This window comes from Boleophthalmus pectinirostris, unplaced genomic scaffold, assembly GCF_026225935.1.
Source record: "Boleophthalmus pectinirostris isolate CB_2022bp ecotype Guang Dong unplaced genomic scaffold, ASM2622593v1 HiC_scaffold_3, whole genome shotgun sequence".
Classification (NCBI taxonomy): domain Eukaryota; kingdom Metazoa; phylum Chordata; class Actinopteri; order Gobiiformes; family Gobiidae; genus Boleophthalmus; species Boleophthalmus pectinirostris.
In genome coordinates, this window is record NW_026571299.1 from 8,555,068 (window position 1) to 8,567,373 (window position 12,306).

At 43.5% G+C, this 12,306-nt stretch overlaps 2 protein-coding genes across 2 annotated transcripts in view; one reads left to right on the top strand and one right to left on the bottom strand.

The window, feature by feature from the left end:
• Window positions 1-5,058, bottom strand: part of noa1 (nitric oxide associated 1) — a 17,132-nt gene extending 12,074 nt beyond the window's left edge. Inside the window, exons 1-3 of the mRNA XM_055160760.1 lie at window positions 4,748-5,058; window positions 3,542-3,727; window positions 1,718-2,025 (exon numbers count right to left, since the gene is read on the bottom strand). Coding sequence (XP_055016735.1) covers window positions 1,718-2,025; window positions 3,542-3,727; window positions 4,748-4,970 — 717 coding nt within the window. The 5' untranslated portion in view covers window positions 4,971-5,058. The remainder of the gene's footprint in view (window positions 1-1,717; window positions 2,026-3,541; window positions 3,728-4,747) is intronic.
• A 1,283-nt stretch (window positions 5,059-6,341) lies between these two features.
• nipsnap3a (nipsnap homolog 3A (C. elegans)) lies at window positions 6,342-12,257 on the top strand. Its single transcript, XM_020931069.2, has 5 exons — window positions 6,342-6,516; window positions 7,688-7,901; window positions 9,249-9,560; window positions 10,639-10,704; window positions 10,809-12,257. Exons 1-5 carry the CDS (start codon window positions 6,472-6,474, stop codon window positions 10,883-10,885), a joined length of 714 nt encoding a protein of 237 aa, XP_020786728.1. The 5' UTR covers window positions 6,342-6,471; the 3' UTR covers window positions 10,886-12,257.
• The last annotated feature ends 49 nt before the right edge of the window (window positions 12,258-12,306 follow it).

Sequence of the window (12,306 nt, forward strand, 5' to 3'; positions counted from 1 at the left end):
AGTTTAGGTCCCGAGTTTAGGTCCCGAGTTTAGGTCCTGAGTTTAGGTCCTGAGTTTAAGTCCTGAGTTTAAGTCCTGAGTTTAGGTCCTGAGTTTAGGTCCTGAGTTTAAGTCCTGAGTTTAAGTCCTGGTTTAAGTCCTAGTTTAGGTCCTGAGTTTAGGTCCTGAGTTTAGGTCCTGAGTTTAAGTCTTGGTTTAGTCCTGAGTTTAGGTCCTGAGTTTAAGTCCTGAGTTTAAGTCCTGGTTTAGTCCTGAGTTTAGGTCCTGAGTTTAGGTCCTGAGTTTAAGTCCTGGTTTAGTCCTGAGTTTAGGTCCTGAGTTTAGGTCCTGAGTTTAGGTCCTGAGTTTAGGTCCTGAGTTTAAGTCTTGGTTTAGTCCTGAGTTTAGGTCCTGAGTTTAAGTCCTGAGTTTAAGTCCTGGTTTAGTCCTGAGTTTAGGACCTGAGTTTAGGTCCTGAGTTTAAGTCCTGGTTTAGTCCTGAGTTTAAGTCCTGAGTTTAAGTCCTGAGTTTAGGTCCTGAGTTTAAGTCCTGGTTTAGTCCTGAGTTTAGGTCCTGAGTTTAGGTCCTGAGTTTAAGTCCTGAGTTTAAGTCCTGAGTTTAAGTCCTGAGTTTAAGTCCTGAGTTTAGTCCTGAGTTTAGGTCCTGAGTTTAGGTCCTGAGTTTAGGTCCTGAGTTTAAGTCCTGAGTTTAGGTCCTGAGTTTAAGTCCTGGTTTAGTCCTGAGTTTAGGTCCTGAGTTTAGGTCCTGAGTTTAGGTCCTGAGTTTAGGTCCTGAGTTTAAGTCCTGAGTTTAAGTCCTGAGTTTAAGTCCTGGTTTGGTCCTGAGTTTTAGGTCCCGAGTTTAGGTCCCGAGTTTAGGTCCCGAGTTTAGGTCCCGAGTTTAGGTCCCGAGTTTAGGTCCTGAGTTTAAGTCCTGGTTTAGGTCCTGAGTTTAAGTCCTGAGTTTAAGTCCTGAGCTTAGGTCCTGAGTTTAGGTCCTGAGTTTAAGTCCTGAGTTTAAGTCCTGGTTTAAGTCCTAGTTTAGGTCCTGAGTTTAAGTCCTGGTTTAGTCCTGAGTTTAGGTACTGAGTTTAGGTCCTGAGTTTAGGTCCTGAGTTTAGGTCCTGAGTTTAAGTCCTGAGTTTAAGTCCTGGTTTAGTCTGAGTTTAGTCTGAGTCTGATTTAAGTCCTGAGTTAAGTCCTGAGTTTAAGTCCTGAGTTTAAGTCCTGAGTTTAAGTCCTGAGTTTAAGTCCTGAGTTTAGGTCCTGAGTTTAGGTCCTGAGTTTAGTCCTGAGTTTAGGTCCTGAGTTTAAGTCCTGAGTTTAGGTCCTGAGTTTAAGTCCTGAGTTTAGGTCCTGAGTTTAAGTCCTAGTTTAGGTCCTGAGTTTAGGTCCTGAGTTTAGGTCCTGAGTTTAGGTCCTGAGTTTAGGTCCTGAGTTTAGGTCCTGAGTTTAGGTCCTGAGTTTAAGTCCTGAGTTTAGGTCCTGAGTTTAGGTCCTGAGTTTAGGTCCTGAGTTTAAGTCTTGAGTTTAAGTCCTGGTTTAGTCCTGAGTTTAGGACCTGAGTTTAAGTCCTGAGTTTAAGTCCTGGTTTAGTCCTGAGTTAAAGTCCTGAGTTTAAGTCCTGAGTTTAAGTCCTGAGTTTAGGTCCTGAGTTTAGGTCCTGAGTTTAGGTCCTGAGTTTAGTCCTGAGTTTAAGTCCTGAGTTTAAGTTCTGGTTTAGTCCTGGTTTACTCACAGTTTTTCTGAAGTGCTCCTGGTCGAGCGTGACCTCCAGGAGCTGCTGGTGGTGCGTGAGGAGGTGACAGCGCTGGCACATACTCGGCTCTGAACTGGACTTGGGTTTGCCTTTGGTCTTGCCCTGTTTCTGGTCCTGGTCCTGGCTCTGGCCCTGGTCCTGGTTCTGGTCCTGGAGGTTCTTGAAGAGGTGTGGAGGCAGGAACCCCGGGACCACAGGGTCGACAGTCTGCAGCAGAGCCCCACAGCCAGAGCAGGGGACGGACGAGAACCCAGCACTTGGGTCTAGACCTGGATCTGGACCAGGATCTAGGACAAGACACAAACAGACTGATAAATAAACAAATAACCACCCAGACAAAAACATACTCCAGTCATACAGGACATAGTACTTGTTGTCTCCTGTCCCAGAGGCTGTAGAGATATAACGAACCAAAACAAAAAACTCTTCATTATAAAACCAACTCATAATTTTATCATCTGGCAACCAAAATACATCAGGGTTTGAAGACTTTATAGCAGTAAATAAAATAAAAGGTGGAGATGTGACCTTGTCAAAACTCTGATCTCATCAGATCTCAGAAGCTCAACAGGGTCTGGTTAATACTTGGATGGGAGACACTGGGAAAATCAGGTGCCACAGGGGGGCGCCAGTCACAAAAACTGTCGTTGTGTCCATAGGCAAAACACTTCACCTACACTGTCTGAGTGTTGGTGGTGGTTGTAGGGACCGATGGAGCAGATTGGCAGCCTTGCGTCCGTCAGTCTGCCCCAGGGCAGCTGTGGCTATAATAGTAGCTTACCACCACCGGGTGTGGAGTGACTGAATACTCTTCTATAAAGCGTCTTTTAGTGTCCAGAAAAGTGCTACATAAAACGAAAGCATTATTATTATAAATCAGAATTGAGTGGACAGTAAAGAACAAAAAGAAACTCATCGTCTCCCACCCCCAGGTCACAGGGAGCAGACTCACTCCTCCTCAACATTGCCTTTCTACAAATGTCAAATTTCCATTATTTTTTGAAGGTGGACATCAGTAATTAGGATTACACTGCTTTCCATTTCTACAAACATAGTTTAAAGACTACTACTACTACTACTACTACTACTACTACTACTACTACTACTACTACTTCTACTACTACTGCTACTGTACATGTTCAAATCAATCTAGCTTTTACTGAAAACAATTCAAATTTGTTTTCAAATTATTCTTACTTACAAAAACATTGGGCAATAATGCCCATTTAATTATTTCTTAATTTAGTATTTTGGTTCCAACATGATTCTCCAATCAGAAAACAGAATGAACCTCACACGAGTCTCTCATTTGTGTTGCCAGTTTCCATACTGAAATCCAGGTGGTTTAAACCTAAAATGCCTCTCTCAGATCTGAACCCTAACCTAAACCTGCAGCCAATCATGACTCAGTGCTAGTGCAGCCTCTGCAGCTCAGGGAGGGAATTCTGGAGGTTCTGAGTGTTCACACGAGGCCTGAACATAAACTGAGACTGAAACAAACTTGGACGGACGTGTCTCTGTCTGCAGGTTTAGGCTCTGGAAACACAGGACAGGTTCAGCTGTGACTGTAGAAGTGTTGTCGTGATACTAACATTTCAAACGTGATTTCAAAATGAAGGAAAAGGCTCAATACTAGACACAAATTTCACAACCACAATGATGGAAAAAATTACTTATAACAGAATAGAAATTTCAGCACAAAATAAAAGTCTTTTCTTTAGGTTCCCATGTGGTTCTATTCAAACTTAGTACATTGTCTCTTGAGTCTGATCTAAGCTGCGTGTGTTTTGTTTTGATCTGTACCTGGTCTCAGATTTGGACCTGGGGAGTCGTGGAAGTGGATCAGGTCCTGGTTCTGGTCCTGGTCCTGGTTCACCATGGACTTCAGAGCCTGCAGCTGCCGTTCCAAGCCCCGCCTCTTCCTGTGTGTTGGGGTCACGGGGTCACAGGGCGTCAAAGGTTCAGGGTCAGGAGGCAACTGGAACAAATCTGGACCAGAGACAGAATATCAATATCGTTTGGTTGGGGGTCTGTCACCTTCTTGTTTCCATGGATACGCCATTGCTCTGCCTGGAATGTTCCACAGTATGACATTAAACAGCTCTACTCTACATTTATTAAATTACAGGTGGTTTTGTAGTTAAAAAATACCAAGAAAAACAACATTCTGACTGTGAGCGGGGTCGCCTCTCCACAGATCTGACCTCGAACTCTGTCTGGTTTGGTCTCCATGAAGATAGAAAGATTTAATGATGTTGGTCTGAGTTGAAGCTTAAATTACCAATATCGAAAACAGGTCTAGACCAGGACTAAACCAGGACTAAACCAGGACTAAACCAGGACTAAACCAGGTCTAAACCAGGTCTAAACCAGGACTAAAGCAGGTCTAAACCAGGACTAAAGCAGGTCTAAACCAGGACTAAACCAGGTCTAAAGCAGGTCTAAACCAGTACTAAAGCAGGTCTAAACCAGGACTAAACCAGGACTAAAGCAGGTCTAAAGCAGGTCTAAAGCAGGACTAAAGCAGATCTAAACCAGGACTAAACCAGAACTAAAGAAGGTCTAAACCAGAACTAAAGAAGGTCTAAACCAAGTCTAAAGCAGGTCTAAACCAGGTCTGAACCCGGTCCAAACCAGGTCCAAACCAGGAGTAAATCAGGACTGAACCAGGACTAAACCAGGATTAAAGAAGGACTAAGGCAGGACTAAAGCAGTTCTAAACCAGGTCTAAACCAGGACTAAAGCAGGTCTAAACAAAGCAGGACTAAAGCAGGTCTAAAGCAGGACTAAAGCAGGTCTAAAGCAGGTCTAAACCAGGACTAAAGCAGGTCTAAACCAGGACTAAAGCAGGTCTAAACCAGGACTAAAGCAGGACTAAAGCAGGTCTAAACCAGGACTAAAACAGGTCTAAACCAGGACTAAACCAGGGACTAATGAAGGTCTAAACCAGGTCTAACCAGGACTAAACCAGGACTAAACCAGGTCTAAACCAGGTCTGAAGCTCCTCACCTGTCAAGTCCGGGTCCTGGTCTTGTTTGGGGTCCACACAGTCCTCAAAGACAAACTGCTCGGTGAGTGCGGGGTCCACGGTGCAGCTGTGTCCGTGAGTCCGGCCGCCGAGGCTCCGGAGACGGCCGTGGGAGAGCGGCGCCCCGCGGTGCAGAGACCTCCGGGACGCGGCGCTCACACAGGCGCGCAGGCCGAGCAGCGAGGCCCGAAGCCCCGGGAGCATGGTCCGGGTCTGGTCCGGGTCAGTCCGGGTCAGATCGGTCAGAGGTAAACAGCACGAGCACCGCTACAGGAGGAGCACGTGAACTCTGTTCTTCTTCAGAGCGAGAAGGTCAAGGAAGGAGCGCTCCACCGCCACCGTCTGGACAGGAATGAACACTGCATCTTTCTGCGTATTTTTTAAATTAATTAATTTATTTTATAAGTTAAAAAAAAAAAAAGAAAAAAAAAAAGAAAAGAAAAATAGCATTCCATAAAATAAAATAAAATAAAATAAATACAATTAAATTTTACACAGAAAATAATTATAAATAATGATTACCTTAAAAACACCCCAGCAGTCTTGTTTCTTCATTGACGAGAGGCTGAGGTTGGCTCAAATTTAGACAAACTTTACTGATCCACAAAGGAAATTATTTTATTATTTTTATTATTTTTAATTATTATTTGGACACTGTAGCTCACACATCACAATACATTATAATAACAAAAAGTAAAAATTATTAACGGTAATAATGAATTCTAAGTAGCAAAAATGAGCAAGAGACTGGTGTGAAATAAGACAGAATTGTAAATGTAAAAGTGAAAATAAAATAGAAAAATAAGTTACAAAATATAAAATCTCAGCTATATACAAGAGGTCATAGGAAGACAAGTTGTAGGGAGTATTATCTGTTACATAAGGGTGAGTTGTTGTACAGTTGTAGGGAGTATTATCTGTTACATAAGGGTGCGTTGTTGTACAGTTGTAGGGAGTATTATATATTACATAAGGATGAGTTGTTGTACAGTTGTAGGGAGTATTATATAGTTATACAGTTGTAGGGAGTATTATCTGTTACATAAGGGTGAATTGTTGTACAGCTGTAGGGAGTATTATATGTTACATAAGGGTGAATTGTTGTACAGTTGTAGGGAGTATTATATGTTACATAATGGTGAGTTGTTGCACAGTTGTAGGGAGTATTATCTGCTACATCAGGATAAGACATAGTACAGTTGTAGGGAATATTATCTGTTACATAAAGGTGAGTTGTTGTACAGTTGTAGGGAGTATTATCTGTTACATAAGGGTGAGTTGTTGCACAGTTGTAGGGAGTATTATGTGTTACATAAGGGTCAGTTGTTGTACAGTTGTAGGGAGTATTATCTGCATACTGTTTTCTCTTTTGATATCACATTTTGTATTTTATTGCACTGATTTATTATAATTTCATATAGCAAAATTCATTCAAGTAAGCAAAATTATATATTTAACTGTTTTTTTTTTGTTTTTTTTTTGCATGACTAAATTCCAAGTAAATCAGTAAACCCAGTAACAGTGAGAGCTCCTGTCCCATAGAGGATCTCTGACCACTCCTCCTGTGGTCACCTTTTACCTCCACAGGCTCTGGACTAAACTGGGTCTGAATCAAGATAAAAACCAGAGCTATTTGTGATAGCTCCAAGACAGAAACTGTTTTAAACCAGGACTAAACCAGGACTCAACCCGGTCCCGAAGAGCCATGATGCAGTGGTCCAAGCTGGGACGAGTTCTGCTGCAAAAACAGGTACCCAGGCACCAAAAGTATCATCGTTTAAATCAGTTTTTAAAGCCAATTTGTATCTGTTGGTCTTCATTTAGCTGGTTTTATATTGATTTTATTTCTTGTTTCTTTTTATTTATTATAATTACTTGAATTGTTTGCATCATGGTCTGTTTTTATGCATTTGTGGTTTGTACAAAACTTTGTAAACTTTGTAAATACAGATCAATATTTATTTTTAGACACACACAAACACCCAGGCAGAAGTAAATCAAATCAAATCTAAACCAGGTCTAAAGCAGGTCTAAACCAGGTCTAAAGCAGATCTAAAACAGGTCTCAAGCAGGAGTAAAGCAGGAGTAAAGCAGGACTAAACAAAGACCTAACAAGAACTAAACCAGGACTAAAGCAGGACTAAATGAGAACTAAACAAGAACTAAAGCAGGTCTAAACCAGGACTAAACCAGGACTAAAGCAGGAATAAACCAGGGCTAAACCAGGTCTAAACAAGAACTAAACCAGGTCTAAAGTAGGACTAAAGAAAGACTAAACAAGAACTAAACCAGGTCTAAACCAGGACTAAACCAGGACTAAAGCAGGACTAAACCAGGGCTAAACCAGGTCTAAACAAGAACTAAACCAGGTCTAAACCAGGATTAAACCAGGACTAAAGAAAAATTAAACAAGAACTAAATCAGGACTAAGGCAGGACTAAATAAGGACTAAACAAGAACTAAACCAGGTCTCAACCGGGTCTAAACCAGGTCTAAACCAGGCCTAAACCAGGACTAAACCAGATCTAAAGCAGGTCTAAAGCAGGACTAAACAAGAACTAAAGCTGGTTTAAAGTAGATCTAGACCAGGACTAAACCAGGTCTAAACCAGGACTAAATAGTAAAATACTATTGTACTGCATAGGTTGTGTGGTTAAACATAAACAGCAGCACAGAGTCCAAAGACCAACTCAGACCACCTCATGAGTCCTACAGAAAATACACAACTACGGCAGGATTGAATATTCACTAGTCCAAGTTTATTGTTTAGACCTGGTTTAGTCCTTGTTTAGACCTGGTTTAGTCCTAGTTTAGACCTGGTTTAGGCCTAGTTTAATCCAAAGTCCTTCTGTATTTCGGTTTAATTTTCTAACAAAACAGAGCATTTCCTCGTGAGCAGTGAGACTTGTGGTTTTCCTCAGGTCCAGATCCGGTCCGGGTTCTGCTCCTGGGCCCAGTCCTCAGACCGGGCCCTGTACGAGTTCCGGGTCTATGACGTCCAGCCGCACCTGTACACGCGCTTCCTCCAGTTGACCAATCAGAAGATCCACCTGAGGACCGCCCACTCCCAGCTCATCGGGTACTGGAGCGTCGAGTACGGAGCCCTAAACCAGGTCTTCCACATCTGGAGATACGGTACTAAACCAGGACTAAACCAGGACTAGACCAGGACTGAACCAGGACTGAACCAGGACTAAACCAGGATTGAACCAGGACTAAACCAGGACTAAACCAGGACTGAACCAGGACTGAACCAGGACTAAACCAGGATTGAACTAGGACTAGAACCAGGACTGAACCAGGACTAAACCAGGACTGAACCAGGACTAAACCAGGACTAAACCAGGACTAAACCAGGACTAAACCAGGACTGAACCAGGACTGAACCAGGACTAAACTGGGACTAAAACCAGGACTAAACCAGGGTTGAACCAGGACTAAACCAGGACTAAACCAGGACTAAAACCAGGACTAAACCAGGACTCCAGGAACCAGGACTAAACTGGGACTAAACCAGGACTGAACCAGGACTGAACCAGGACTAAACCAGGACTGAACCAGGACTTAACCAGGACTGAACCAGGATTGAACCAGGACTAAACCAGGACTAAACCGGTACTAAACCGGTACTAAACCAGGACTAAATCAGGGCTGAACCAGCTTTGAACCAGGACTGAACCAGGACTAAACCAGGACAAAACCAGGAGTAAACCAGGATCAAACCAGGACTAAACCAGGACTAACCAGGACTAACCAGGACTAAACCAGGACTAACCAGGACTAGAACCAGGACTAAACCAGGACTTGAACCAGGACTAAACCAGGACTAAACCAGGACTGAACCAGGACTAAACCAGGACTAAACCAGGATAAACTAAAACCAGGACTAAATCAGGGCTGAACCAGCTTTGAACCAGGACTGAAACCAGGACTAAACTGGGACTAAACCAGGACTAAACCAGGGTTTGAACCAGGACTAAACCAGGACTAAACCAGGACAAAACCAGGACTAAACCAGGACTAAACCAGGATCAAACCAGGACTAAACTGGGACTAAACCAGAACTGAACCAGGACTGAACCAGGACTAAACCAGGACTGAACCCAGACTAAACCAGGACTAAACCAGAACTGAACCAGAACTGAACCAGAACTGAACCAGGACTAAAACAGGACTAAACCAGGACTAAACAGGACTAAACCAGGACTAAAGCAGGACTAAAGCAGGACTAAACCAGGACTGAACCAAGACTAGACCAGGACTAAACCAGGACTAAACCGGGACTAGAAATAAACCGATATATTGCGCCGATATTTGCACTTTTTAGCGTATCCGTTATCGGCGCAATAAATCAGCGGTACATATTGGCCCAAAAATATCAGCAGAGTCTTTGGACATATCGGTCGATTTCTAGACTAAACCAGGACTGAACCAGGACTAAACCAGGTCTACTTTTACTCGAGTACTTCTGTATCCCCTCAGAAAGTTACTGTCAGCGTGCGGCGGTGAGGTCGTCGCTGGCGCAGGATCCTGATTGGCTGGAGCAGTACATCTCCAAGGCCATCCCCATGCTCACCAAACAGACCAACGAGGTGGCCCGCCTTTTACCCTGGCAAACGATGCAGGCCCCACCCTCAGAGGGGGGCGTGTTCGAGCTGCAGCGTTTCCACATGAGGCCTGAGGGGTGGGGCCTCTGTGAGCAGGGCCTGAAGGACTACATACAATCCCAGAATGCACCTGGCCTCGGAAAAGCCATCGGAGCCTTCAGCAACGACGTCGGACAGAGCCACACCGGTGAGAACATGGACCTGGACAGGACCCGGTTTAGTCCTGGTTTAGTCTTGGTTTGGCTCTGGTTTAGTTTTGGTATAGACCTGGTTTAGATCTGGTTGAGTCCTAGTTAAGCACTGGTTGGATCCTGGTTTAGTCTTGGTTTAGTTCTGGATTAGTCCTGGTTTCATCTTGGTTTAGTCCTAATTTAGCCCTGCTTTAGTCCCGGCTTTGGTCTAGTTTTGGTCTGGTTTAGTCCTGGTATAGATCTGATTTATTCCTGGTTTAGTCCTAGTGTAGCCCTGGTATAGTCCTGGTTTCGATTTGGTTGAGTCCTGATTTAGTCCTGCTTTAAACTCAATTTAGCTCTGGTTTAATCCTGTTTAGTTCTCGTTTAGATCTGGTTTAGTCTTGGTTTAGTCCTGGTTTAGTCCTGGTTTAGTCCTGCTTATGTCCTGGCTTTGGTCTGGTGTTGGTCTGTTTTAGTCCTTGTATAGACCTGATTTAGTCCTGGCTGAGTCCTGATTTAGTACTGGTTTAGATTTGGTTGAGCACTGGTTGGATCTTGGTTTAGTCTTGGTTTAGTTCTGGTTTAGTTTTGGTTTAGTCCTGGTTTAGTCATGCTTTAGTCTTGTCTTTGGTCTAGTTTTGGTCTGTTTTAGTCCTGGTTTAGATTTGTTTTAGTCCTAGTTTAGCCCTGCTTTAGTCCTGGTTTTGGTCTGGTTTAGTCCTGGTTTAGATTTGGTTTAGTCCTTATTAAGATCTGGTTTTGCCCTATTTTAGATCTGGTTTAGCCCTGGTTTAGTCGTGGTTTAGTCCTAGTTTAGCCCTGGTTTAGTCCTGGCTTTCGTTTGGTTTTGCCCTGGTTTTGCCCTGGTTTAGTCCTGGTTTAGTCCTGGTTTTGCCCTGGTTTAGATCTGGTTTAGCCCTGGATTAGTCCTGGTTTAGTCCAGATTTAGACCTGGTTTAGCCCTGGTTTAGATCTGGTTTAATCCTAGTTTAGCTCTTGTTTATTCCTGCTTTAGTCCTGGCTATGGTTCTGGTTTTGGTCTGGTTTAGTCCTGGTTTAGTCCCAATTACTGACCTGCTTGTGTGTTTACAGTCCAGGTTCTGTGGTGGTACCAGAGTCCGGATCAGTGGGCCGAGACCAGAGACCAACGGGAATCAGGTAAGACTCAGAATACTACTGTTACTACTATCACTACTACTACTACTACTACTACTACTACTACTACTACTGAAATACCATAATCATAATCTTGTCTGTTTCAGCTCGGGACAAAGTGAAACATGTGGATTCTGTTACAAACAAACTGTTGTTCCCTCTGCCCTTCTCGCCGACCAAATAAACCAGGACAAATCCAGACTGTCGGCATCAGTGAATCCGTTACAAAACACTTTATTTAAACACACCGAGCAGTAAAATATAATCATATAAACCTCAAAAAAGCCTCAGTGCAAATCAAGAGGCAGAGTTCCACTGTCAAGACAGAGTGAGGAGAGTAACAATCCTCAGTACAAAAGTGTCTCTGTGTCCTGCAACATCCCAGGAGTGTTCAGTGAGAGACAGTTAAGTTTAGTCCTAGTTTAGACCTGGTTTAGACTTGGTTTAGTCCTAGTTTAGATCTAGCTACACTGAATGGAGTACCAAGACTGAACAAGGGCTGAACCAGGGCTGAACCAGGACTAAACCAAGACTGAACCAGGAATAAACCAGGACTGAACCAGAACTAAACCAGGACTGACCCAGGACTGAACCAGAACTAAACCGGGATTGACCCAGGACTGAACCAGAACAAAACCAGGGCTAAACTAGGACTAAATCAGGACTAAACCAGGACTGAAACAGGACTAAACTGGGACTGAACCATAACTAAACCAGGGCTAAACCAAGGCTAAACCAGGACTAAATCAGGATTGAACTAGGACTGAACCAGGGCTGAACCAGGACTCAACCAGGAGTAAACAAAGACTAAAACAGGACTGAACAAGGACTAAAGAAGGACTAAACCAGGACTGAACCAGGACTGAACGAAGACTGAACCAGGACTAAACAAAGCCTAAACCAGGACTGAACCAGGGCTAAACCAAGGCTAAACCAGGACTAAACCAGGACTAAACCAGGACTAAAACAGGACTGAACCAGGAGTAAACCAGGACTAAACCAGGACAAAACCAGGATTGAATGAGGACTAAACCAGAACTGAGCCAGGAATAAACCAGGAGTAAACAAGGACTAAACCAGGACTAAAACAGGACTGAACCAGGAGTAAACCAGGACAAAACCAGGATTGAATGAGGACTAAACCAGGACTGAGCCAGGAATAAACCAGGAGTAAACAAGGACTAAACCAGGACTGAACCAGGACCAAACCAGGACCAGTGGTTCTGAAGTGCTGCATGTTTGCAAGTTTTCACCCTGAAAAAACCCACAATGTCGACGAAACTTTCTGCACCGACAAAGTCTCCTGTGGTCGCACCCAAAAGACAGAGGAAGATGCAAACCATCGCACAAAAAGATGGACTTCTGGACACCCTGACGGAATGTAGAAGTTACGGCTCGACAACGGGATAAATTAATCTTCGGTTCGTTACATAAAGGAGGAGGAAATGCAGCGATAAGTTTTAAGAAGGATGCAAAAAAGGGGTTGTAACTGTCCTGCCTGAGAAAACCCGTATAAAGTGTGTGGTGACGGGTCTTACAGCCTTAAAACAGATATAATAAACGTCAAAAATAAAGCTTACAACTTCGCGAATTTCATCTATTGTG

Bases quoted from the DNA above. Each gene is read 5' to 3' on its own strand.
- nipsnap3a (XM_020931069.2), top strand. From the start codon at position 6,472: ATGATGCAGTGGTCCAAGCTGGGACGAGTTCTGCTGCAAAAACAG. The intron at 9,561-10,638 runs GTGAGAACATGG...GTGTGTTTACAG, and splicing joins CGTCGGACAGAGCCACACCG to TCCAGGTTCTGTGGTGGTAC. The intron at 10,705-10,808 runs GTAAGACTCAGA...TGTCTGTTTCAG, and splicing joins CAGAGACCAACGGGAATCAG to CTCGGGACAAAGTGAAACAT.